The sequence below is a fragment of the Equus przewalskii genome, chromosome 24 (assembly GCF_037783145.1).
Source record: "Equus przewalskii isolate Varuska chromosome 24, EquPr2, whole genome shotgun sequence".
Taxonomy (NCBI): Eukaryota; Metazoa; Chordata; class Mammalia; order Perissodactyla; family Equidae; genus Equus; species Equus przewalskii.
In genome coordinates, this window is record NC_091854.1 from 8,296,109 (window position 1) to 8,323,979 (window position 27,871).

Sequence of the window (27,871 nt, forward strand, 5' to 3'; positions counted from 1 at the left end):
CCTGTTTCAAAAACCAATACTTGTAGCTTGTTATATTAATAGTTCTAAATGTCTAAGGCGTATTAAATGAAAACACCCTTAACAGTTTTATCTCAAGAGTTTGAGCAATAAGAATTTTAAAAAGCTGACATGAAAAATAGCTAAATATTCTGGGAACTTCCATTACAATAGGAAATGGCATCAACCACCTTCTTAATCTTTCCCTAGAAGTGGCTATTTTGCCTAACTAAAATCTTTTTTTTTTTTTTTTTAAAGATTTTATTTTTTCCTTTTTTTCCCCAAAGCCCCCCGGTACATAGTTGTGTATTCTTCGTTGTGGGTTCTTCTAGTTGTGGTATGTGGGACGCTGCCTCAGCGTGGTCTGACGAGCAGTGCCATGTCCGCACCCAGGATTCGAACCAACGAAACACTGGGCCGCCTGCAGCGGAGCGCGCGAACTTAACCACTCAGCCACGGGGCCAGCCCCCCTAACTAAAATCTTTTAGGGAGATATCTGCCATTATAAAACGGTGTTCAGAAGGCTGAAAACCTGAAGAATATGTGTATGGAAGCTCCTTGCTAATTTTGATCATAGCACCCAAAACCGAGGCAACATTCTCTAGCGGGATTGGAATTCCCTGAGAACTAATCTGTAACACTGGATATCTTTTAAAACATTAGCTCCCTTCAACTCCCCTTGTATATCAACCAAGTTCAATTCTAAAAGTGACTTTAATGAAAGGTGGAGTATTAAACTTCCTGAGAGTGTCTCCTTCCCTGCACTTTTGGTAGTTACATTTTTCTTCTTGTTAATTTTCTGAGAATATTTTAACTTGATTATGAGTCATATTAAGTTTTTTTTAGCTAAGACTTCATTTTAATTACTGAGATGGTTTACTGCTTTACTATTTGTGACAAATATCCCACAAAAGAAGTTAATGAGCACCTTTTCTATAAAAAAACTCTACTTTTATCTTTCACATATTACTTGAGCCAGGTCAGTATTTGTTAATCAACTACCTACTATACGCTAAAGAGAGAGTATTCATCAAACCCAGAAGGAAAGTACTTTGAGTGGTCAATACTTTTTTTTTTTTTTTTAAGATTTTTAAAATTTTTCCTTTTTCTCCCAAAGCCCCCGGTACATAGTTGTGTATTTTCAGTTGTGGGTCCTTCTAGTTGTGGCATGAGGGATGCCGCCTCAGCATGGCTTGATGAGTAGTGCCGTGTCCACACCCAGTATTCAAACTGGCGAGACCCCGGGCCGCTGAAGCAGTGCACTTGAACTTAACCACTTGGCCACGGGGCCGGCCCCTGCTCAATATGTTTTTTAAAAAAGGTACTTTTCAAATAAATAGTCTGATATAAAAAATATAAAAGAACTTTATTAAACATAAAAATTCAAGAACATTCAAATTTTTTTTTAAGATTACAGCATGAGAAGACAGAGCAGATCAATGGTAATGGTTTATACATATACTATACTTACCAAACACAGTAGGTAGACATACTGACTTCAATGCTCAAAATAACAAAATGAATGTTATATGTCCCTAAGCTGTTTCTATACTCTATATCTACTAAATGGGAAACTTCTCAGCAGATCCACACCCCCAGACTTATTTCCCATAGGAAGTTTGATATGCTGTCACTGATATTTATCATTTTGAAATGTAGTAATATATAAACCTCTATTTTCGGTCCTTTTCTATTTTGCCTACTTCATTCTCTCTCTTCCCAACCCACCCAAGACTCCAGCAATCATCCTTCTCTTAGCAGGACCAACTTAGTCAAAACAGGATACAGAGATCTGAATGGCTCTAAGCAGAGGAAATATCTCCAATAATGTTCTCAATTCTGTGTTCACTTTTCCTTTCGGCAGTTACCTAATTACACCTAAGATGATGTGAAAAAAGAAACATATTCAAAGCAAAAGAAAAAGATTTTGGACTATCAATCCTCACATTGGTCCTGCGGCTTCCCTTTATCAACCAGTGTACACATTAAGTTCCCAACTGTAAACACATGCAATATTTAACAAAGTGACCAAAAACTTCGTGGAAAGCACCATATAATTTCCAAGGAAATGTGTTAGGTTGGGGTAGAGAAGGCAGAAAACTCAGGAGAGAAACCATTAAGAAAATCAAAGCAATTCACACAAAAAATGCTTTCACAAAATACTTTTACAAATGGATAAATATATTCAATTTTAAGTGATACTTCCCGCCAACATTTTCTCATTAATTGGTTTAGTGTTCATAAAAGGTACGAAAGAAATAAAATCAAAGGTATGATATATGCTTCCAGAAGAGGAAATTATCTACTTTACCTACAGAATGGTTAGAGCACCAGCACCAGGTTGAGTTTTCCAAAAGTACACATAGCTCACAGCTTGAAGAAACCAATAAACTAAGTCTTTTGACTCATTTAATCCCTATCACATGCCTTAATTATAAAACTTGCATCTCCAACTCCTGTGTACTAGGCTAAAACTGTTCCTTTTTCTGCATATGGCAGTGACAAGTAATTAGGGACACTACAGATCTGCTTATACTTGGGTAGATCTAATCAAAGATCATGTTGTTAATCCAAAGAACTATCCCCGGCATTTTAAGTAATCTTAATCCATATTTCAGAATCTGCCAACAGAGTAAACACTAAAATTTTAAAATAAATTATTGTTCCTGCCCTGGTCTCTAATCAAGAACTTACAGATATTACAAAGAACTCTTTTTCACTGCACCTTACAATACACAATAGCAAATGTTAAATGAAGGAGGATCACAAACTCATATCTTTAAAAAAAGGATGCAACAAAGCTTCTCCTGCTGTTATTCTTGACGCTGGATTTAGATCAAGAAGTTTATCAAGTAGGTCATAAGCTTCATCAGGCACCTCATCCCAGCCCTCTAAGTTGGTAGAACACACATCAAAATGACCCCCACAACCATTACTGTCCCCTTTACACACTGAAGTCCCTGAGGGCTGTGCTTGAGGTGTTTGTATAAGGTGAGAAGCTTTATGGTCAGTCTTCTCTGAAACAGTTGGGTCATGAGAAGCAGGCCCCTGTATATCACTGGTTAATTTGGAAGTCTTAGAATCTATACCTCTGAGCTTCTCACAGAGTTTTCTCAAGTCTTGTGCAGGGACTTCTTTGCTACATAATATTGATTTGCCTAAAGAGAAAAAATACATACATTTTATATTATTTGAATATATCAGAAGCCTCTCTCATGAGAAACATGCAAGTCCAACCATGTGCTTTGTAGAGATAGTCACATTGGGTATGAGATAGAGCGCCACATGCCATATTTGTGTTTTGCATAACATATTTGAAGGTCAAATCATAAGTGGGAGATAGTAAGTAGAAAGCAGTGACTTACTAAGTCGTCTAAGAGATTCACATGATTCTGTCAACTTCTCCAGCTTCATCGTACCCTTCTGTAATCTTTTAGTCAGCTGCAGCTGCAGCTCCCATTCCGTCTCCTCCTTCCAAGCTTCTATATGCCTTTGACTACACGGTTCCTGTCTTTGCCTGGGATGCCCTGCACTCCCCAGTATGCCCAGGATATCCCCACTTACATCACCACTCAGATCAAGAATTACCTCTGTGAGACCTGCACTCTCAGAGTTGATCACTCTAAGCTTGTGTTGCATCCTGTGAAGATTTCTATTCTTAATTTTGCCATCCTGTATTGTAATTGAAAAACTGAATGACTATCTTGCTTACTAGACTATGAGCTCTTTGAAGACAGGGACTATCTTATTTATTTTTGAATCCCCAAAACTTCGACAATGTCTGATATATACTAGGTTCTCAACTAATGTCTGTTGAACTGGACAAAAAGGCATTATTCAGCCTCTCATGTCTCAGCTCAAACATCACATCCTTATAGATGCTGTCCTTGACCAATCTATCTGAAACAGCTGAGCCTTCTTCACGTCCTTTCACCTTTAATCTTTTTTTAAAGATTTTATTTTTCCTTTTTCTCCCCAAAGCCCCCCAGTACATAGTTGTATATATTTTCAGTTGTGGGTCCTTCTAGTTGTGGCATGTGGGATGGCGCCTCAGCATGGCTTGATAAGTGGTACCATGTCCGCGCCTAGGATCTGAACTGGTGAAGCCCTGGGCCGTGGAAGCGGAGCGCGGGAACTTAACCACTCGGCCACGGGGCCGGCCCCACCATTAATCTTTCTCAATACCACTCATCTGTCTGACAGTATATTTTTGTTTGTCTCTCCCACTAGAATTTAAGCTCTTTGAGCACACAGACTCAACAATAGTACCTGGTGCACATAAAGTTCCAATAAATGTTTTTGAATGAATTAATGAATAAACCAGATCTGTTTTTAAAAATACAAATGTCAGGGCCAGCCCTGTGGCCGAGTGATTAAGTTGGCGCACTCTGCTTTGGCGTCCTGGCAATTACTGGTTTGGATCCTGGGCACGGACCTAGGCACCGCTCATCAAGCCACCATGCTGTGGTGGCATCCCACACAGAACTAGAATGACCTACAACTAGGATATACAACTATGTACTGGGGCTTTGGGGAGAAAAAAAGAGGAAGACTGGCAACAGATGGTTAGTTCAGGGCCAATCTTAAAAAAAAAAAACAAATATCTTTGAAACGAGTTCACAACAGGAGTATCATCAGACATGGGCAAAAATAAGTTAAGCACACAAACGTACTAATTTTGCCTTATATTTCCTTATTGAACAGAAATGTGGCTGTAAACGATGAGTAGCACAGCATTTAGACTTCTTTCTCGGGTATGTTGATTGCTAACAAAGAAATTAATCTACCTTTGGATGTTAAAGAGTTACTTTTACATATTTCGATCTAACTACTGGGTTGGAATACTAAGAGAAAAAAGGTAGGGGATGGGGAGACAGGCAGGGAGGAGACAAAGGAAACAAACTACCAAAAGCTAACTTTGTTGAAGATACAACATGCCAATCCTTTTTCACTTTTACATCTATTTTATCATTCCTATTCTCTTGAGAAAACTATGGCCAGAGGAGAATAGTCATACAGTTTTATTCCTTAATTTATAGGCTACTCTGAAGTCAAGAAATAACTAACAGTATGTGTTACAGCATGTCCCCAAGTTACACAACATGCCTAAATTATTTTCTTACATGACCAAAGAGAGGGCTCATTATCCAGGGAAAATAATTTAAACTAATACATTCAATCAAAAAATATTATGTTACAGACTACCAGGTGTCAGGTATTTGTTTTAGCTCAAGGTTTTTCCTTTGAATGTATTCGACACAATTCAACAAGTACTTGATGACAAGCTACAATGGGGTCTGTATTCAGCCCAAGGTTATAGTAAGATCTGACTGAAATAACTACAGAAGTAACACTAATAACATGGAGATAAGTGCTACATAGCATTATTTTTTTTAACATGAGATCTGGGGTCTGTATTCAGCCCAAGGTTATAGTAAGATCTGACTGAAATAACTACAGAAGTAACACTAATAACACGGAGATAAGTGCTACATAGCATTATTTTTTTTAACATGAGAACAAGCATTACAACGATAAATCTCTAAAAGCTCTTGCCTGTTATCGTGACACTTGCCCGGGAATCTGTGTGTCAGATGTTGCACTTCTATTGTTGGTCCTCACTGTAACTTTCACTACAGATGGCAGAGATGTAAGTTCTTCAACAAAATGTTTTGGTGTTCTCTGATGAAATTCATGTTCATGAATTTCTTGTGAAGTTATTCAATAGTACATCAAAATTTTCTCAATAAGCTGAGAATAATCATACTCATGTAAAAGTATACTTTCCAAGGTATCAATCTTGCTTCCCATTCATGGTCACTTTTCCCTTGTATGTATGTATTATTTCACCCTATTATCCTCAGACAAAATTTTCTTATAATAGGTGTAAGAAAGGTACAAGTTGCAGATTGATCTTGCTGCAAAAACATTTTTTTGTAAGCCTCTATTATGAGGCTTTCTTCACAACCACGACTAAGTTTTTCTGGCTGATTAGACCACGGCACTGGTGCTTAAGCAAGGGACAATAATTTTCACAGTGGTTCTTAGAAGTAATTCTTGGTCAAAATCACTTATGTTTTCAAACTAACAAGCCTGGACCCTTCCTACACATCATATTTTTCTGAATCACATTTTCCAGGAAAGGGTAAGATGAGAGATGCATACGATTTCTTGAAGTTTCTCAGATAATTCTGATATGCAACCTGATTAAGACCCACTGATCCTGGGACTGGGCACAAGGCAACCCAGCTACTTTTGAGGTGCATTGACTAAAATTTTGTCCCAAAGGGGTGTTCCACATTGTGCAGTAGTATGCTGACTCAATCACATCCATCCACTTTGGAAAGTATTAACTATAATTGTGCATGGCGAATAGCAGAAGGTAGGCATTTGAGTTCAAGTTGCTGGCCAGAGCCAGGCTGAGAGAATTCTCAGGTGCCCTATGAGGTACAGTGTATATCCCAGTCTTGAAGTACAAGAACTTGTGTAGCTAAGGAGATGACTTCCTATGTCCAATATATGCTTACAAGAATACTCCATCAGTAAAGGTGTTCTGTTCACTTCTCTTCTCTGCTACCCTAACTCCAAGAAACCTTACAACTATTGTCTTTCTTACTGCAGTCCTTATGCTGTATTATAACTGTTTGTGAGTATAGACTAAGATCATTTAACGTAGGCCAAAGAGCACCTGATGCTTAATAAATACACAATAAACAAAACCTGTTATTAAAAATAGTTATGTAACAAAGTCAAACCATAACTACAGGCAGTTGAGATTTTATTCCTTATTCTTGTTTAAGATTATAAAGTTGAACTCTAAATAGTGAAGTATAGCATTTTGTACTTGATAAGATTAAACGACTACACGTAGAGAAGTGATAAATTACTTTCTGATTACACAATGCAATTAATTTCCAAGCAACTGAGAAATTTTCTACTTAACATCAGAGAACTTCATGAATACAGGCTATGTTTATTTATAAAGAGAATTTCATAATAATTTATTAAGTAATTTGTAGGAGATAATAAAAGGCATTTGTTTTGTTCTATAATATAAAACTGCTTACCAAAAGTTTTAGCAGCCTGGATAGTTTCCCTGGATCCACGAATTGTCATAATTTGAGCCAAAGCAGTTAAATCATCACTTGCTTTATAAAATGGATATCGTCCACTAAGCAAAGAAAGGAATATCACACCTGCAGACCACATGTCAATTGCTGTAACAGAAAATAAACTTTAAACAAAATCCCAAATCTATAATTTTTCATCTACATCAGAAGTTCTCAACCTTTACTATGCATTTGAATTATCTTGAGAACCTTAAAAAAAATTCTGAAAGCCAGGCCCAATCCCTCAGAAATTCTGATTTAACTGTTCTGGGGTAGGGCTCAGGCATCAGTATTTTTTAAAAGTTGCTTAGGTGCTTTTAATGTAATTCCAGGATTGACCATCTCTGGCCTAACATCCTTAACACAAAATACAGTTTTCTTTCTTGAGCAACATGTTGGTGAGTTTAAAAGGATATTTTATCATTAGAAAACACTAAGTAAATGCACATTTTATAAGATCAAAAGAAATCCAAAAATAGCTATGTGGGGAAAAAACTGGATGCTTCTCAAGAATTACACACCAAAGTAGTGAAAGTGTTTCATTTTAGTAAAAAGTACTGAACATTAGAAGCTCTTCTTCAGCCAGATGCTAATGGTAACTTTTGTGATAGAAGCTTTAATCTCCAGACTTCTGGCAGATAAGATTAAGACCAGCTCAGCCTCATGTCAAGAAACGCATTTTTTTTCTTTTAGGTACTTCTCTCCTAATTGTTGGCCTCCCAGTATCACCAATTATTTGCTCTCTATTCCCTCGGCCACCGTATCATCTGCCTTTCTCGGTTCCCTTCGTACCTCTGCCTGCTCCTTCAACGTTTTCAGCATCAACCCTTGAGTGCTGAGGTTCCTCGGAGTTCCAACCTCTTCCCCTGCATACTCTCCCTGACTGGCCCATCCATTTCATGGCTTCAACTACCATTTATACAACAATGACACATCTATATTTCCAGCCCAGACTTGCCTGAACCTCAGACATACTTTTATTCTGTCGGACATCTCTATCTAGATGTCCCACAAATATCTTAAACCAATTATGCCCCCAATCAACTTTATCTTTCCCTGTAAACCAGTTAAACTTCTTTATTCTCCACCTTGGTTACTGGTATCCATCCAAGTTCCTCAACCTAGGAATCTGATAAACATCCTGCATGCCTTCTCTCTCACCACCCCCCACTCAAATCCCATATCCAAGTATCCACCAAGCTCTGCTTTTCCAATTCTTCACCTTTCTTTTCATTCCTATTACTAATGCCCTCATTCGGGCTTTCATCACCTCTCACGTGGACCACAGCAGGCCACCACTCTCCAAGATCTATCCTCTCTGCAAACCTGCCAGAACACTCCATCTGGAACACAACCATTACCATTCTCTTTTCCTTGAATAACTTTCCAACACCTATAGGATACAGTCCAAGACGCTTAAACACGTGTGATCTGACCTTGTCTACCTCTTTCTAGGTTTATTTCTCATCATTCCTTGACTTCCATCTTACATTCTAGCAACAATAAACTTGTTTCCTGCATGATTAGACCATGCTGTTTCTTGAGTTCCTCTGTGCAGGCCTCAATGCCAACCTCTCCACCCCAATTTTACATTCTCTTCAAAGAGATTCTCTTCCATAAACTTCCTTCCATAATCCCTTCAGTGAAGAATAGTTAGAGATCCCTAAAATATCTTGTATAAAGTTTTATAACCAGGGGCCAGCCTGATGGTGTTAAGTTCAGTGCGCTCCACTTTGGTGGCCTGGATTCATGGGTTTGGATCCCGGATGCGGACCTACACCACTCATCAAGCTATGCTGTGGTAGCATCCCACATATAAAAAAATAGAGGAAGATGGGCACAGATGTTAGCTCAGGGCTACTCTTCCTCAAGCAAAAAGAGGAAGATTGGCAACAAGTGTCAGCGCAGGGCCAATCTTCCGCACCAAAAAAATTAATAAACTGTTAAAAAAAAGTTTTATAACCATACTCAACAGATTATTTGATAATTATTAGAGAGTGTTCCCTGACTAGAGTGTAAAACACAAATAGTTTCATTCACTTTTTTGTATCATTAGCAAGCACAGAATACACACAATGAATGAATGCATTTCTTTAAAGTCCATAATCCAAGTGAATAGCAGGATTCATCTATTCAATAAGATGTTCCTGGGTTCTGGCTCTATGACAACTTCTTTACATCACAGACTTTTTTCTCTTTCTAAAATCCTTTTAATGCTATTATATTGTATTACTATAACAAAAAATAATTTCAATCAAACACACAATCATATGTACATCACAGAAAACTTTTGAGGTATTAGGCAAACAGATAAAATGCTATAAGTCTTACATTAGCAAAGATTACTAAACACAATTTTTTCCCCCACAAAGGCGATATTAACAAAATCCCTGATAAAATCATCTTATAAAAGATAAGCAAAATGCAATCTATAGAAAAAAGTTGTTTAAAAAAAAGGCAACACTAGAATTAAAAACTTTCATAAATAGCATTATCTCAAAAATGGGAATGCCACACTGTTAGAACCACTTACATAATTTAATTAAAAGCAGGAGAGCTTAAGTATTAGTGATAAATAGACAAAGATCATAAAATAAAACATACCTGGGACAGTCAATTTTAATAGGGTTCTGAATTTCTAGTGCAACATACCTGTAGTCTGATTGGGGCACTTTGTCAAGACCTCTGGTGCTCTGAATCCCGGTGTACCTGCCCGAGGGGCAACCTGTTGCCGCCTGATGACAATGAAATAAGATTACTCTAGTTATGTTAAAGTCTAATTATTTAAGACCAAAAAGTAACATTTATCAATTTAGTTCACACTAAATTCTGCCTTGATATCTACATAAATAAAAGTTATCATAAAGCAGACAATAATCCAGTGTGATAAAAATCCTAGATTTTGCTTCTACCAGTCCTCCCACCCCGCCCTGCCACCTAGTTCCCAGGCCTTATTCCAGAAAGGCTTGAAGGTAACTTATAGGCATAAAAAAAGATAGTAGATGATAAGACCCATAAAAGAAAAATAGAATACAACAGGAATTCAGAGGTAAAAAAATCCATTTCTGTTTGGAGTGACTAATTACTGATATACTTAGTCACTCACATACTTGAGTTAACTGGGAAAGGCGCATGAAAGCCAAGACTTGAAAGAAAGGGAGGAATTTATGTGGCAAAGAGCTGGAGGTGGGAGTGAGAGAGGAGCTTTATTATTTGGTTCTGGTTATTCCACAATGGCAGGAATAAAGAAAGAAAACAAGATAAAATCAGCAAGCAAAATGTGCAATTCTAAGGTTCCAAAAGAGCTATCCCCTGCATCAAAATTATTTGCATATAAGAGCAAATGTGTTTTCCAAAGAGCATACGCATGGTAAATGAACAATACCTAACTATAATTATCATGTGCTCTTCAAGGTACCACTCTCATCAGTGCCTGTGTTCACAGAACTGTGCTGTTCCTGACTTTCACACACTAAACCAACTGCCCACCAAAATCAATGCAATGTCTCTCTTGCCTTGCAGCATGCTGGTGATTTCACAGCACCATTAAAACACATTACCTTGAAAGGCAAATACTGCAAACTTTATCTGTTGCATAACAGTCACAGGTCAGGCTAGCTGGGCAAGAACTGGCAGTTTTCCTCATCACACCACTATTCATAACTTTTGTAGAAACAGCCTTCTTTTTTGTTGCTAACTTTCTAGAGAGTACATCCACAGTCTTTGACTGCTTCATAAGCTGTAAAAGAAAAGTCATATTTTCTATCTTTATGATATTTAACATGATGCCCTCAAATGCTAGGATGGCAAAACACAACAGTGGAATCACAACTTTTAAAACTGCCGAATGTGGTACTGGATTGTAAATAAACAGTTCTCTAAGAAAACATTTAAGGTCTGTTTAGGTTTTTCTGAATAAACACTAAAATTTACTAATTAGTTCTAGTTTGGTAAATATTTGACTTATACTTTATTAGCACTTTTCCTGATATGTTACAAAAACATAAAACAGTTACGTTCTAGTGTCTAACTCCATTTCAGAACTGTAAACTGCACAATTACATTGGCTAAAATCAGGGTTTTAATTTGTTGCTCATGCTATCTAGCTGTTACAAGATATCATATGTCAATTTAAAACCACTGAACACTGATGACAATTTTGTAAACTTTACAAATATCTTTATGCCATCAACTGTGTGTCAGAAATGTGTTAGTTCTTGGGAGCTCACATTCTAGCCAATGAAAGAAAAGGCCTAATGTTCTAAATGTTCCTTCAGAGAAAGAGCAATTATAGTGAGCTAACCAAAAATAATGAAAAATTCCACCAGAAAAGTTCAGGAAAAAACTGGAGAAAATAAAAGTGTTGCCTAGATGCTCAAAGCAGTAGTAATACCTTCTGCCAAAGCAAAACCCTACTTTTAAAAACTTACTGATAATAAACACTAATCTAGCCATCCTCTAAATTCTCTTCAGGGTACGACTGGCTGATGATTGCACTATTAAGCTACATTACTTACTTTCACTGCAGGGCTCTCATGTGAAATGGAGCTGTGTATATTGAAATTTCTTTCTCCAAAAACAGAGCGCTGGACAGAAAGGCCTACAGATCCCTCCTACAATACCAACAAAAACAAGGAAAATAAGGATTATATCTGTAACACTTTCTGCCAGCTGTACTCTGCCATAGTTTTGAAAGAGTTAAGTGACATGAAACAAAAACAGCTGCATCCAAGTCATTCTCAGGCACCAAAACACTTCTGTGAACGGAGAAAATAGTCTAGACAGAACGCTTAACACCCATACATGTTATCATAGTCCACAAATACATATATATACACAAATAAAAAAATTTAAAAAACCACCTGCATGGATGTTACATTTGGCTGTGCAGCTAAAATGGAGATAGACACTTCAGAATTTTTCCCCTATAACTGATGCTTTCTTTTGAAAAGGATAATTAATCTGAATTTTATAACATGCAGGGAAAATTTATTATTTTCCATTTTTGTTATATAATGTATAATGATAAAAACATTCTAAAACTTCCAAGTAAATTTCAGTTTTGAAATAGTAAAATGATCCATTACAAATCTTAGTGAAAATCTCATCAATTGAGTATATAACAAATGCAAAAAAATTTTTTTAATTGCCAAGTATTATCCTACTATTATACCTCCCTTTGTTGGATAAAGGAGTAAATTTCTGAAATCATATTAGTACTTAAGAAATAAAAGAGGTAGAACCTTTCCATCTTTTCCATGTTTAATCTGAATTTGCGCATTTGTGTAGGGCCTTTTAACAGAAGTTTTTGTGGTGGGCTGCTGATCCAGCTCCTTAGGTGCTGCTAGGCCACTCAATGAAATCTTGTTTCCTGTGATCACGTGGGATTTATTTTGTAAACAACTTTCTTGCTGAGCTTCCGATTGGACAAATTTGAGCAGCTCTATTTTTGTATCATGGGTTCCCTGGGCCAAACCAAAGTCTACCAAGGCATACCTAAGAAACAAAAGCAAGCATTTTTTACTTCTCTGTAACAGTTAAAGCTTAGTAACATCACAATAGGCTCAAACCATATTCATACAAAAACTGTAATTCTTTTGGGGATCAATTAAGAAATTGTAACATTCTTGAAAAAAGAAAAAAAAATAAGTTTTGCAGACAAGGTAAGGATTTAATAGCTAACTAGGATTGAAAATCCCACACACACACAAAAATCTTTTATCCCCTTTCTCCTATACTGACAAGGCAGACAAGGAATGCAGGATATAAGCACAATCCTTTGTTCTCTGATGGTGGCAGAGATGGCATCACAGCAGATTAATTTTTAACTAAACAGATTTAAAAGCAAAATAAATTAAAATCATAGTTTAAAAATCTGACTTAATTAAAGAAAATTAAAGAGAAAAGTCAGGAGTATTTTAAAAGCCCAAGAAAAGAAGTTATAGTTCTATTCTTCCTATCATACTCACTATGATATATTGTATAAAAAGCAGTATTTAAGTTTTCAATGCCTCTATGTATATAATCAGCATAAAAAATATACATAAAAACAGAACATTAGTGTTCAAACAGGAAACTGGCTATCCTATGGAGCAATCCCCTCATTTACGAGAAAGGAAAAACACAACACAGAGATAAGAGAAATGTGTAAGGTCAAAAAGGACTAGATCCTTTCTAAGTTTCTTTCAGCTAAGTGCTATTTCCGTTGAGCCATGGAACATCTAATGATGTATATTGCTGTACCAACACAATTTTATCTTCTCATTCACTGTATTTCCCCCTTCCCCAATCACAATGAAAATTTGAAATAGAAAAAATCTGTGCATGGCTGCTGCAGTATGTTCTATGTCTAAAAGATGACCTCATAGCACAAATTCATTCAAGCGTAAATATTTTCTGGTAACTTTCCATACTTACTTTTTCAGACGCCTATTATATAAAAAATTGCTGGGCTTAACATCACGGTGAACAATACCAAACTGATGAATGCGTTTCAAAGCTTTGAACAGATTAAACATATATTCACGTACTTCTTGAAAGGAAAGAGAATTCAAAATGTCCTAAAATAAAGTTATGAATAAGGTTATAAAATTGTTTCCAATTAAATATTCAGTTAATAAAAATTCAAGAAATATTAAAACCTACCAAAAAGGACTCATGCTCCAGATATGGCATAGCAATAACCACATGATCATTTTTCCTAAAGCAGTATTTAACTCCCATGACATTGTCTTGCCCCCTAGTGGAAAAATGCACAATGAACTTTAGAGGAAAGGTCAAATGAACTGAAATTTTATGCCGAGTTCTTTTAAAAATGTAATTTTAGCAATGCATAAATAATGATAGAAAACTAACTTAAAGGACAGTATACACATTTAACTGACTTGTACAAGATAAAGATTTTTTTTAAAAAACAAAAATAGCACCAGTTGTGAGGTTACTATAATAATTTAAACATGAGATAATTATAGTTTTAATTGGGGAAGTGACAGAATGAGAAGGAAAAGATGAATAACAAGAATGAATTAACAAAACTCAATAGCAGATAAGACAGTAATAATAATAAACAAATTAATAATAGCTAACATTTATTGAGCATTTGCTATATGCCAAGCTCTGATCTAAGCACTTGACATCTATTAACAATTCACTTAATCTTCACAACACCCTATGAGAACGGTGCTATTATTTCCTCCCTCTTTTTTACAGATAAGGAAATTGAGGCACAGAGAGGTTAAGGAACTTTCCCAAGGTCACTAAATTAGTAAGTCATGGGGCAAGGATTTCAATCCAGGCAGCCTGCTTCAGATCTATGTTCTTAACCACTATGCCACACTGCTTCATAAAAGATGAGGAAAATAGGGTAAAGTTGATTTCCATGGTTTTGAACCTAATTGAGTAAAACAACATGGATACCAACAAAGTATGTAGAGAAATGAGGAAAAGAAGCATCAAAACTAAGACCTCATCATTTTGATAAAGATATCTAGATACAGAACTAAATCTTAAGTGAGAACTCAGGACAGTACTTGCAAAGAAACGAAACCCAAAGCTGTGAAAATGATTAGACAGAAGAGAAAACTGAACCTTGGAAAAGTCTCAAGTTGGAGGGCAAAATAAGGAAGATGGGCCAGAAAGCCCAGACAGGAATGTCACCCAAGTGAGGAGTTTTGAAGGGTGATCGGCTTGAAGGTCAAAGAGAATGAACACTGAGGGAAGGCTTTTAGTTTGGCCAAGAGGAATTAACTGGTAATTTTTCAGAGAGCAATTTAACTGGAGGCAAAACAGTTATTTAGAGGCAAAACAGAATTTAAGGAGAGAAAATAGGACACAATGGAAGCAGAACATAAAGACCACTTCCTTGAACTATCTGACAAAGAAAAGAAGAAAAGCCAGCATGGGAGCTAGAAGGGAAGCAAGATCAGATAAAGACTTTTTTAGCACACACTGTTTCAAAGTACAGGGAACGGAAAAGTGGTAGAGAGAGACATTTAAAGTGTAGAAAAAGAAATGATCTTATTCAGGGGACTAGAATGCATATAATCATGTCTTAGAGAGGCCACCTCATGCTCTATAATAAACAGAAGGGTGAAACAAAGAAATAGGCTTGTTCATTCATTCAATAAATATTTAGTGGGTAGTTATTTGGCAAACACTATGTTACACATTAGGGATGCAATGGAGAATTAAAATTAACATGATTTCTGCCCTCATGGAGTTTACTATGTAGTGGACAAAACAGATAGTAAACAAGGTAATAAATAATGACAGTTTGAGATGAGGGTTTTGAAAGAGATCAAGAGGTGCTGTGACGAGAAAAAACAGAACTTAATTTAATTCAGAGACCTCTTTGAAGTGGTGCCACTCTTGCTCAGATCAGAAAGATGAGCAGTCAGCATGCAAAGACGGGGAGGGGTCTTCCTGAATGGGGAAACAGAATGGGAAGTGCCTTTAGGTAAGAAGGCTCGAGACAAATTCGAGGAACTAAAGAAACCGGAGCAGAGCGAGGGAGGTGGGAGGACTGCCATGAGATAAGGCTGGATTTTTTTTTCAAAGTACATTTGGAAACTATTGAAGGATTTTAAGTGGTGGGACTAACAGTATCCACATTTTTATATTTTAAAGATCACTGGCTGTTTTACGACCACAGAATTAAGAGGGAAGAGAAAGAAACAGGCTATTGTAGTAACCTAGGTTTGGACTGAGGTTGTTGTTGAGTAGATAGAAAGATACGGATGGGTTTTTAGATATATTTTGGAGGCAAAATGGCCAGGACTTGGTGATGGATGTGGTTTAGGAGAGAAATGGAGTCAGAGGATGACTAGGTTTCTGGCTTGAGCCACTGGGTAGTTGGTAGTGCCATCTGTTGAGACGGGTAGATGAAAACAGGTTGCTGCAATAAGGTATTTTTTTTTTTTTTGGCAGGTGAAGGTGGATTAAAATTTAATTTTTGGCATATTACATTTGAGATTTTTATGCAGTATCCAAGTAGAAATGCAAATAGGCAGGTGGACATATACAAATCTGCAGTTAAGAGGTCTGAGGCCAGCTATATACTTAGGGGAATTGTTACTATGTATTTAAAGCCAGGTAGAAACACGATACTACCTAGGGAAGAGTCTAGAGAAAGCGAGCCCAGGATAGAGCACTGAGGAGCTCCAACAATTACGGTTCAGGTAGAAGAGGAAGAGCTGGCAATGGATACTGAAAATGAAAAGCTAAATAAAGCAGGAAGAAAACAAAGAGCATGGGGCAGTAAAGAAGTCAAAAGACGATGGTTCAAATCAATTATCTTAAACACTGCCTAGAGTTCATGTGAACAGAAACAGGAACTGGCAAAATGGAATCATGGTTGACTCTTACCTACAGTAGTTTCAGTTTAGCATAGAGGAGAGCAGCCACAACGTGTTTGTTGTGAAAGGAGGGTGTGGAAGTGAAAACAGTAGGTGTAGGCAATTTTTGAGAAGTCTTGCTGTGAAGGGAAGCAAAGAAATGACAGAGCAACTGGAAGAGGGATGGCAGCACAGGAGTGACAAGAGACACTAGATCACGTTGGTATATTGAGAGCAATGACCTAGCAGAGAGAGACCAATGAGAAAGACATGCCAGATGATTCTGCTGTTCAAATAAAATATGAGATGAGGCTGTCAATAGCTGGGGAGATGTGAAATATGACTTCCCCACAATTTTTTTTAACATCTAGACCATGGACGCCAAGGTTTATGATTTGGCAGGAAGATTAGAAAAAGAAGTGCTAAGAAAACAGGAAGTCAAGCTGACCCTGAAAGGAAATCCACTCTAAAAATTAATATAAATTTAACTAACCATTCCAAGGTTAGAGGAAAACTGCTAGCAAATTGCACAGGCCTGACTGAAAACTATGTTTAATTCATGGACAATCTCATCATCCCTGTTAGACATCTACTCAAAACTCTTAAAAATAATATATAACCGGTTCAATTAAAATATCTTTAAATTGCCTACCCAGCCACTGTTAGGCACTGAAGTTCAGCTGCAATTCTTATAGGATGACTTGTTGGAATTAAGTGTTTTAGAGCAATTTTCTCTTCAGGTCCTACTTGTAACTGTGCTGTAGCCAAATAAACAGAGCTGAAAGTGCCTGTAAAACAATTTATCAGATTTTTCAATATTTGGTTTTTAAAACTGTTAATGAAACAATGCTAAAATAGATCTTAAAAACTGTTTGGAACCCATAAAATTATGATAATTACCAATATTTTAATGACAATGAACACAAAGAGCAACACATCTATAAATACTTCTTTTTTTTTTTATTTTACTTTTCCTTTTTTTCCCCAAAGCCTCCTGGTATAGAGTTGTATATTTTCAGTTGTGGGTCCTTCCGGTCATGGCATGTGGGACCCCGCCTCAGCATGGCCTAGATGAGCAGTGCCATGTCCGCGGGCGCCCAGGACCTGAACTGGCGAAACCCTGGGTCGTGGAAGCAGAGGGCGCGAACTTAACCACTCGGCCGCAGGGCCAGCCCCCTACAACTTATCTTCAATCTTCAGTAAATTCTTAAATGTCCTCAGTTCTTTAGGGGTTTATTAATTTACCAAAACTCTATAGTAAATCTGTTTGACTGGGTTAGCATAAAATATTTCCATGGTCATGATCTATTCTAATAATTATTTTTCTATAATATTATCATTTGAAATTACTTACTTAAGACTTGGATACAGGTCTGTTAGAAGCAGAAATGACAATAGTCTTAGGGAAAAAAAAAACCCTACAAAAATACCTGGGATTTTAAATTTAGTGTTAAACAGAAAAAATAAAAGATTTAGTAGTCAATTACATTTGAGAAATATGGAGTTATAACAAATTAATTCCTTTACTACAAAATTTCCCAGAGTCTTTAAAGTGTTAAAGAACGTCATGAATAACCAAAAGCAAGTACATATGCTATATTTTCCAAGCTTATTTAGCCTTAGAACACACTCCACCCCTCCCCACTTCAGGAAAAGCTATCAATTTGTTAGGAGGAAATCACTGTTTTCCAAAACCAAGTTTTTGAACATTAAGTCAGTGTCCAAAAATGTAAGGAAAAAGATGTAAAGATATGCTTCTTACATTCCAAATCACCTCATCTTCTAATTTCCCTGCCCCCACTGACAGCCTTTTCTCATCTGACACTTCCCATTGTGCAAAGCAAGCAACAAGGAAATGGAAGTTTTTTACTATTTAGGCATTTATCAACAGAGCCAAAAAGTTCTATAATCTTTTATTTTCTCATTCACTTCACATCTGTCTGCCAAATTCACCTTTCATTCAATCAATATGAGTGCCAGTCTCTCAATGGTATTTATGTTAATATAATCCTATAAATATTGTACCACTTTATTTTCATCATTTTGCCATCTTAGGTTTCATATATGTTTCAATGTACAATTCTACCTAACTGCAATGGAGAAAGAGGAAAAATATTTGGCTTCCCTTGATCAAATCCCCCCATTTGAATCTTAAAATATCCACTTTTAATAATTAATCTATCATTAATATGTTATGAACACATCAATACTTTTAATGGTAGAAAAGCATAAAGAATCAAATAGGACTATTTATTTTACTGTAAATATTTATTTATTCTTCCATTCTTTTCATGTTACTGTTACATGGTCTTAATATTTTTAAAAGGGGGTATATTTTTCAATAAGAACTAATAATGAAAGTCAAGATTATACAAGGAAAACAGAAGGAAAAATAACTTCTAAAGATAATAAAGTATATCCCCAAATTACCTTCTCCAATTTTGTCCTTAATCTTAAACACACTGCCAAGCTGTGGTACAGCTTCATAAAGCTTCTCAATATCTTTTTTAATGCCTATCAAGGAAAAAAGAATTTATAGTTATAATTAATGAGAGTATATCTTATACTTAAAAAAAAACTCAATGAAATTAATTCTAAAACATGAGTAATTAAGTTACAAAGAAAAAAATAGCTATAATAAACCTCAAAATCATGACAAGAATAATTAAAACCCCATCAAGTAGCCATAACTCACACACCCCACTTAAACTAACAGACAAAACTGATTAAGCCCAAGAATCACACACAATTAATTCTTTTACTCTAGAATTACTTAATAATGGATACACTGTCACTGCATAGCTACAACACAATGAAGAAACTAAACTTACAAAATAACTAAACAATTTGTGCTATGATCACTAGATGGCATGACAAGAACACAATGCAATGTTCTTGAAAACTATTTCCTTCCCCCAAAGATACAAAATCTTACAGGCTTGAGAAAGTTTTATGTATTGAATATTCACAGTATACCCTCAGAGAGGTGGTATACTAAAGCTCTCGAGGAAGTTAAGAAATATTTTTAAAAAACTGTTCCAACTACCAATATTATCCTCTATCTTTGACAGCAGATAAATTGCTACTTTTAAATAAATATAAGTTCTTTACAAAAACGTACATGGTTAAAATAAGGAGAGGCAGTAAGACAAAATGCAATAAACTACTGGATACAAAAGAACTACATACTTAGGAATCATCACATTTTATTATAATAGCTAGCCCAAGCAACAGCTACTTTTTAAGTTATCAGAATACTCTGCATAGTGTAACAGTTTAAGACATCTCAAAGCACTTTCACATGCATTATCTTTTCAGATCTTCACAACAGCACAGTGATATTGGCAGAACATGAATTATTATCATGATTTTTCAGATAAGGAAATTCTATTCAGGGAAGTTCAGTCATTTGCCCAGTTTCACAGAGGTATGGCTGATAAGTCTATAGACTGATTCATTTAACAAACATTGTGTTTTAAAAAATGCTCAGCAATGGGCATATTTAAGAAACTGAACAAATTTGGTGCAGCCCCTGTTCTCTAGGAGCTTAGCCTAGTGGAAGAGACAGATGTTAAAAGCTCACTCTTAATACAAGATGATAATTGTAATAATAGAGGAATGCACATAGTATAGGTGGGGGGTGAGGGGAACGAACACTTCTGAAGGTGCCAGGAAGCTTCGGGTGACACTTAAGCTGTGTTTTGAAGCATTCACCAAATAGAAAAGTGGAAGAAGGCATTTTAGGAAGAAGGAACTATGTATGCAAAGACATGGAAATGAAAAAAGGCATGGATTACTGTGTGTGTGTTGGGGGGGAGATAATGAAATGCAATGTGGCTAGGAAAGGGAAGGGCAGAGAATGCAAGTGAAAACCATGGAAAGGTTCTAAGCAGGAAGATGATATGTGGAGGATAACTTGAGGAGGAAGAACATTAAGAGCTGGAGACTAAATAAGAGACCAAGGAGATCTAGTCCAGTATTCTCTCCACTGTATCAGCCCATCTAAGGAAATGGGAAGAACTTACCTATGTTACCCTCGCTTCCCTGTCTATCTCATAGGTGGACTGGAAAAGCTTCATGGATTTCAATACAAGAAGCAATATAACAATAATTCTGCGTGCCAGTTTCCAAGATGGGAGGCCTCAGTTAAAATCCTGGCTCCACTATTTACCAGCCAGTACGACCTTCTTTGAGCAAACAGCTTATCTCTGTGAGCCTTAGTTCTCCATCTATAGAAAAGGGGGTAATAACAGTACCCTTGCCCTGGAGATACTGTGAGGATTAAATGAATAATATATATGAGAAGCTTTTCATGCAATGTCTGGCACACAGTAAATACTAAATAAGTTACAGTGGTAATTCTTATTGTTGTAGTTATTCTTATTACTATTTCTTTAGGGAGTTTGCTCTTATTATTTCTTCTGCTTGGAATCCTCTGCCATTGTAACTTCATGTGGTTGGCTCAACTGTTACAGTCTCCTTAGTCTCCATCCTATTTAAATTAGCACTCCTCCCATTACTCACATTACCCTGTTTATCGTCTTTGGCATACTTATCTACTGTAAAATTATTCCGTTTATTTGTCTGCCGTTGTCTCTTCCCACTAGAATATAAACTTCACCAGCACAGGTTCCCTGTCTGTATAATTCACCACAGTACACTCAGCTCCTGGTTAGAACAGTGCCAGGCACATCTGTCGAATGAATGAATTATTACCATCATAATAAGCATTCAGAGGTAGCTGTAGGAAAAAAATAGAAAAGTTTACAAGAGAGTGAAGCCAAAGACAGCAGCAGGTCCCTCACTATCAGCTACCACACCACTTCACTCTAGAAACCAAACCAAGGCCTGGAGGAAAAGCCAGCTTTCTAGTAGTCATGGTTGCCACAGTCAATTAGAATATTCCCTAACGAGTGTCAATTCCAACCAGTTTCAAATCCAGTATCATAGGAAAAGCACCATGAACGGGTACTAAAATATGTTCAATTTCATAGTACATTTCTTTGATTCTAAAACACAATTTTAATAACTCTGAAATTGGGATGTAACTTATAATTGTTGTCAGCCAGCATCAAAACTTACGGAATAGGTGTCAGTGACTTGAAAAAATCCAAGAAATCATAGAGGAGCATTCACATTTAACCATGAAGAACCAAATAGTTGTAGGGAGGAGTGGTAGAGATGGTGAAGAAGAAAGCAAATGCAGGCCAGCTCCACATAATCGGACTCTTAAGAGCCCATTAATAATGGCTTTTTCTAAAATTGGATTCTTCAAAGAAATTCTGCATCACCAGTATATAGAGAAGAATATTGTGAGGGGGAAAACAGAAAATCAACAAGCCTGAATACAAAAAGTGATTCAGAAGAGATAGATGTGAAAGTTCATTTTCCTTTTTAAGTACATACCAGAGATATACAATTATTTGTCTAATTAGGCCTAAAAGAACTCTTTCAACAAATACAAAATAAAAAATTCTAAGTGATGAGAAAGCACTGTGCCACAGTATAACTGACAGCATGTCTGACCAGTACATAAAATGGTGTATCTTACAATCATTCATGTTTAGATATGACGAAATATTTTTTTTTTAAAGATTTTTTTATTTTTTTTCCTTTTTCTCCCCAAAGCCCCCCAGTGCATAGTTGTCTATTCTTCGTTGTGGGTCCTTCTAGTTGTGGCATGTGGGACGCTGCCTCAGCGTGGTTCGGTGAGCAGTGCCATGTCCGCGCCCAGGATTCGAACCAACGAAACCCTGGGCCGCCTGCAGCGGAGCGCGCAAACTTAACCACTTGGCCACGGGGCCAGCCCCGATATGACAAAATATTTTAAGAACCCTGTTTATAGTCTTTTTACTACTAAATGTACTGAAGTGTTTATGTGCATGTTTTGCTGTATGTACGTGATTAATAACACCAAAAGTTTTGTAGGAGGATGATAAAGAATTATGCTATCCACTAGTTTCAAGTGGCTATTTAAATTAATCAAAATTAAATCAAATTAAAATTTAATTTCCTCAGTCACACTAGCCACATGTGACAATATAAAGAAATTTCTGTTACCACAGAAACTTTATTGGACAGCACCAATAAGAAGAAAGCCTAGAATCTAAAGATCTGGATTTAACTCATCATTAAACCACATTCATGTTCAATTTCTTAATCTATAAAACAAAGGAGTTGAATCAGATGAACTTTACCTTCCAACCATAACAGTTTATGGTTTTCCTATGAGTTCCACACATCTTGGAACTTCCCTTTGCATAAGCATGAGCTGGCAGTTAGTAGCAGAAATGCTGATAAGATGTTAGAAACCACCAGAAAGAAAATACATGTAATAAGAAAATACTGTAATGCACAAGCATGTGAATGATCATGTAAGCTCAATGTGCTTCCACCTCTACTCACTTACTATGTACTTACCTATCTTTACAAAACTCAGAATATTTATATTGAGGTCTCCTATCACTACAGAACAACTTTGACATTTTTAAACAATAGTAAAACTTCCTGACAATCAAAACGAATGCAAAATCCTCAAATTCTGAAGTGGGAGATGAAAGCAGACAGAAGAAAGTATTCATGTCAAAAGCAGGAAAATACTACTAAAGACAGAGACCAATGAATATATATTTTGAGGACTGGGGGGAGATGCTGAAAGTCCATCAGCTAAAAAATTATTTAAATGCCCATGTTTTTATACAAGAAAGTCTAGGCTTCTGTTTTGAAATTTAAAGTGATTTTTTTTTCCTGCTACTTAATACATCCAAGTTGGCTTTAATACAGCCTCCTTAACTGTACTCCCTGCTTTCACCCTTGCTGGCCTACAGTCTACTGGTAACATGGTGGCCAGAGTGAGACTGTTAAAGCTCACCAAATCATGTTTGCTCAAACCCACTTTCAAATCTTGCTCCATTTAAAAGCCAAAGAACTACCTCCTCTCCTCATCTCTGACTTCACTCCCATCATCCCCCACTTCCAGTCACAATGACCTCCTTGCTATTCCTCCATGCCAGGCACACTCCCATCTCACCGCCTTCATGCTTGCTTTTTCTTCTGCCTGGAATGCCTCCCCCAGATACCTGCATAACTCACTCCTTCGCCAACTTAGTTTAAATGTTACCACACTGAAGCCTTCTCCAACCAATTACACTTATTAAAATTGCAATCTCCTCCCTTGATACTTCCCATTTTCCCTTCTCTTCTGTATTTTCTTCACAGCACTCATCACTTTGGAACATACTATTTATTTGTGTTTACTGTCTATCTCTTTCTGCTAGATTGAGGGCACTGACTTTTGCATGTTATGCACTGATTTATCCCTAGCACCCAGAAAAATGCCTGCACATAGTAGACATTTAATAATAAATATTTATCATATACATGAAATGTTTTCAATCACTTACCATGGAGTAAAAGTGACACTCCAGGAATTATATGTCATACTAATTCTGGGGCTTCATGTACTGCCTGATTGACACCTCCTATAACTAAGGAGATCATAAAATTTAGCCCAAACTGGGACACTCTTGAGAGTGAAAAGGGCACTGATAATAATTATTACACTCTGACAACACAGCATAAACTGGATTTGTCCCAGGCAAACCAAGATGGTATCGATAACCCATTTTAGAAGCATGAGCTAAGAATATCTATACAACACACCAAAAGCAAGCTTTCCAGTACAGTTCAACAGTATGCAGGAGACAGTCGGTGTATACATAGTTTATACTTCCTTCTTTCACTGAACAGATCTTTATCACTTAACTAAACTTGGCATATAGCAGATACTTAAAAAAAAAAAAGCTTGCTGAAAGAATGAAAGAATAAACACTTGATCCAATACTATGCCAGGTACTTTGTTCATTGCAGCATTTTTCTTAATAGGAAGAAATGGAAAATAATCCAAAGGTTCAATAAGAAAAGGCAATTTAAATAAATTATAGCATACTATGCAATGGAATATTAGGCAGTCATTTTAAATCAAGTTACAGAATATTTAATTACATAGGAAATGTTCAAGATATATATTGCTAAGTAAAAAATCGAGATTAGAAATAAGTTGGTGGGGGCCGACCCGGTGGCGCAGTGGTTAGGTTTGCATATTCCGCCTCAGCGGCCTGGGGTTCACCGGTTTGGATCCTTGGTGCGGACATGTTATTGCTTGACAAGCCATGCCGTGGCAGGCGTCCCACATATACAATAGAGGAAGATGGGTACGGACGTTAGCTCAGGGCCAGTCTTCCTCAGCAAAAAGAGGAGGATGGGCAGCAGATGTTAGCTCAGGGCTAACCTTTCTCAAAAAAAAAAAAAAAAAAGAAAGAAAAAAAGACAATAATAAGTTGGCTATGATCCCAATTTAGTTTTTTAAAAAATGTATCTCTGTATGCACAAGAAAACTAAAGGAATATAATAAAATGTCAACATGGGAAATAATGGGATAATATTTTCACATGTTGGCTTTCTACATTTTCTTCAATAACCATGTGTAATTTTTATCAGAAAAAAGTTATAAAAAGCTGACAAATATCCCAAAACAAAGAGCTGTGTTATTCCTCCATGACACTAAGTATTTTACTTTATATCCTTTCATTAAACCACTCATTCAATATTTTCAAGCACCTACTATGTGCTGGATACTGTTAGGTTCTGGTAATGCAAAGACATATAAAAAATCCCACCCTTCAAAAGTTATTCCATCAGGGGAAAGTAAATCACATCAGATCATGAGACGGTTATGTGCCTGGACCTCATCAGCTTTACTCCTTATTGAAGCTACGTTTTTGATATAACCTTAGCTTTTGAGATCATATAAAAAAGAACTGTATGAATAACATTTCAGCATGTTTTATAAATTATCAAAGGTACTGTTTATAATGTTCAATGTTCTGTTACATAAAAGCCACAAAAGTTTGAAAACCTGGAATAAAATCCACTCCCCTCTTTGTTGCCCAGATTTTCAGAAGAATATTAGAATAGGAGCTTTCACCTGAACATGATGCTAGAACCAAGTCAGATTTATCCATTCATATACTCTGCCTAGTGCACAACACATATCAGGAGCTAGTTGACACACTGCCTTCAAGGAGCTTATACTACAACTGAAGAGACAAAATACACACAGGGCTAAACAACACAAGAATAATAATACAATGACTGTGTTATTGTGCTGTGTCTCCAAAGACATAAGGGAAAGGTGAATCATGAAAAATAGGTAATTGCAAGAACAATGGAAGGGAAGAGGTGCAGCATCCACAAAACTGGATGAAAGTGGCATTTTAAGATTATTCTTAGTAGCAATGTACAAGATGGACTGGAGGATGGAAAAGAAGTGAAAGCAGGCAGTTTAGGTGAGAAACTTCACTGTAATCCAGGAGCAAAGTGTCAGGGAATAAATATGGTGAAAGCGGGAATGGGAAGAGACAATGCCATACATATTAAAAAGTAAGAAAGCTGGGTGACTGAATACAGAGCAAATACAAAACATAAGTCGAAGACAACTCTGAAGTTTTAAGCATAGGTAACTGGAGTAACAGTGGCTTTCATCACCAAAAACAGGGGCATCAGGAAGGATACTCATTTTGACACCAAAGATGAGGTGAGTTTTAGTCAGAAAGCAAAAGCGTGTGACATCATACTTTTCTAGGGTGGGGTTAAAGTCTATTTTGTAGTGTTTACGTATACACCACAGATGAAAGGGTAAAATTAGTATCTTTTGGACAAGCACTAAATATGCTTAAGACAAAGATGGAAAAGAAGATTTAGCTATCTTTTAGGGGAAAAAAATAGAGTCGACAGAAACTCCTCTATTTAACAAACATTTATTAAACACCCAGTATGTCCCAGCACTGTGCTGGAGCAGGAATGAAGGCGCACATTTCAGGGCACAAGATCAGGTACTCTTTGACTCTCTCTCACTTCAAGGTCTGGGTTAGGGTCAAACAACACTTCATGGTATACACTGAGATACAGTGACCTACTGCCACAAATAAATACAAAAATAAACTTCATTTATTTTTGTCGATGAATTCTGCTTTTGAATACTTAAGAGAAAATCCCTCCAATGTCGATTTCTAAATCCAAGTTTAATGCAATATGGTGAGTAGATACAGGAACACAGGTCTCTAGAAGAGAAATTCTAGTTCTGGTATCAATAACTTCGTGTTCTTAGACAATCACTAATATTTAGACCTTAGCAACTACGTCTGTGAAATGACATGGTTGGACTACAATCCTAAAATGCAATCCAATCCTAAATCTAGACCTTAGGAAGCTTTACTGATTTGTAAAATGCTCCTATATAAACACACAACTCACTTTAAGATTCAGGAAGTTATTTTTTTCTAAATAATCGAAATTACAGAATTGTTGCCGTACATCTTCGGAATTAAACACATACCTGGTAGTTTAAAATTCTGCTCATGTTTTTTTAACGAGCCATCCGCCTGAAACCGGTCACGCAGGGGAGAAAAAGCCAGCGGGTCATCCATCTGAATCCCCAAAGACGCCTCCATCACAAAACAAGTGGGATGCAAAATGCCAGCTAAGGGGTCATGTCCAGAGGGGCAGCAGAGCAGCTGTGGAAATTAGAATACTGGAGAAGACGAGAAGTTGAAATCACTCACTGAACCAAGCACTGAAAAATGCCCCTGCCTCCAAAGGGGCAAACATTTAACGACGCACCCTATGTCCAAATCCCCAAAGGAAGGAAAACTGTGGGCCAATTCTAAGGATTCCATTTGCTTCGCTTTCACCTTCCAGACATACCGGCTGGGCGCCGAGGGCAACTCTCCCGGCCGGGGAGCCTCCCGGGCGGCCGGCGGCGGCGGGCACCGCTGGGGCCGCGAGCCCGGCTTCTGGCGAGTGGGGCCGGGGCGGGGAAGGCCTGAGCGGGGAGAGCGGTTTGACCCGAGGAAGAGGACTGACGGGGGGAATCGTTTGCCTACAGAAAGGGAGCGTCAGGAGGCTGGTCCAAAGCCCCATGCAAGTTGGTGGAGAACTGATACGATACTGGCCACGAGCGCCGGGCGGAGGAAGAGAAGGGGGAATGAATGGGATCCTTCCCCGAGCGCGGGCAGCGAGCTCCGCGGGCAGGGACCTTCCTCCCTCAGCCCAGAGACCGAACAGGATGCTTAGTGCGCAGGCGCACCACTTTCCCGCCGCGACTCAGCGGGATCCGAGGGGGGGGTGGGGAGTACTGCGCTGTGACAAGACTGAAGTCATGATCCAGAATTCGTTTCTAATCCCTCACAATCCCGCGCCATGGAACAAACCGTCGCAAACTCACGGTTTAAGGGAATACGACTTCTGTGGCTCCCCAGATGCCTGGGTCGCCGCCTCCAAGAGCTCCCCACTTAGCCAGTCTGCCAAACGCGCCTGCGCAACACTTCCCGCCTCGCCGCTTCTAGTTGCTCATGCGCACTGGAAAGCCTTCTG

General features: G+C 37.4%; 1 protein-coding gene across 5 annotated transcripts; it reads right to left on the bottom strand.

The window, feature by feature from the left end:
• Positions 1–1,344: 1,344 nt before the first annotated feature.
• CDC7 (cell division cycle 7) lies at positions 1,345–27,871 on the bottom strand. 5 transcript variants are annotated; one of them, XM_008524414.2, is made up of 12 exons: positions 27,723–27,871; positions 26,835–27,029; positions 18,869–18,952; positions 17,091–17,226; positions 13,752–13,845; positions 13,524–13,666; positions 12,350–12,602; positions 11,624–11,719; positions 10,667–10,845; positions 9,759–9,841; positions 7,065–7,214; positions 1,345–3,155 (listed from the first exon to the last, which is right to left on the bottom strand). In XM_008524414.2, exons 2-12 carry the CDS (start codon positions 26,947–26,949, stop codon positions 2,761–2,763), a joined length of 1,728 nt encoding a protein of 575 aa, XP_008522636.2. In that variant the 5' UTR covers positions 26,950–27,029; positions 27,723–27,871; the 3' UTR covers positions 1,345–2,760. The 5 variants fall into 5 exon arrangements, with proteins under 5 accessions (XP_008522636.2, XP_008522637.2, XP_070448860.1 ...); XM_008524415.2 differs by lacking the exon at positions 27,723–27,871 and adding an exon at positions 27,203–27,576; XM_070592759.1 differs by lacking the exons at positions 1,345–3,155; positions 27,723–27,871 and adding exons at positions 5,432–5,630; positions 27,203–27,576.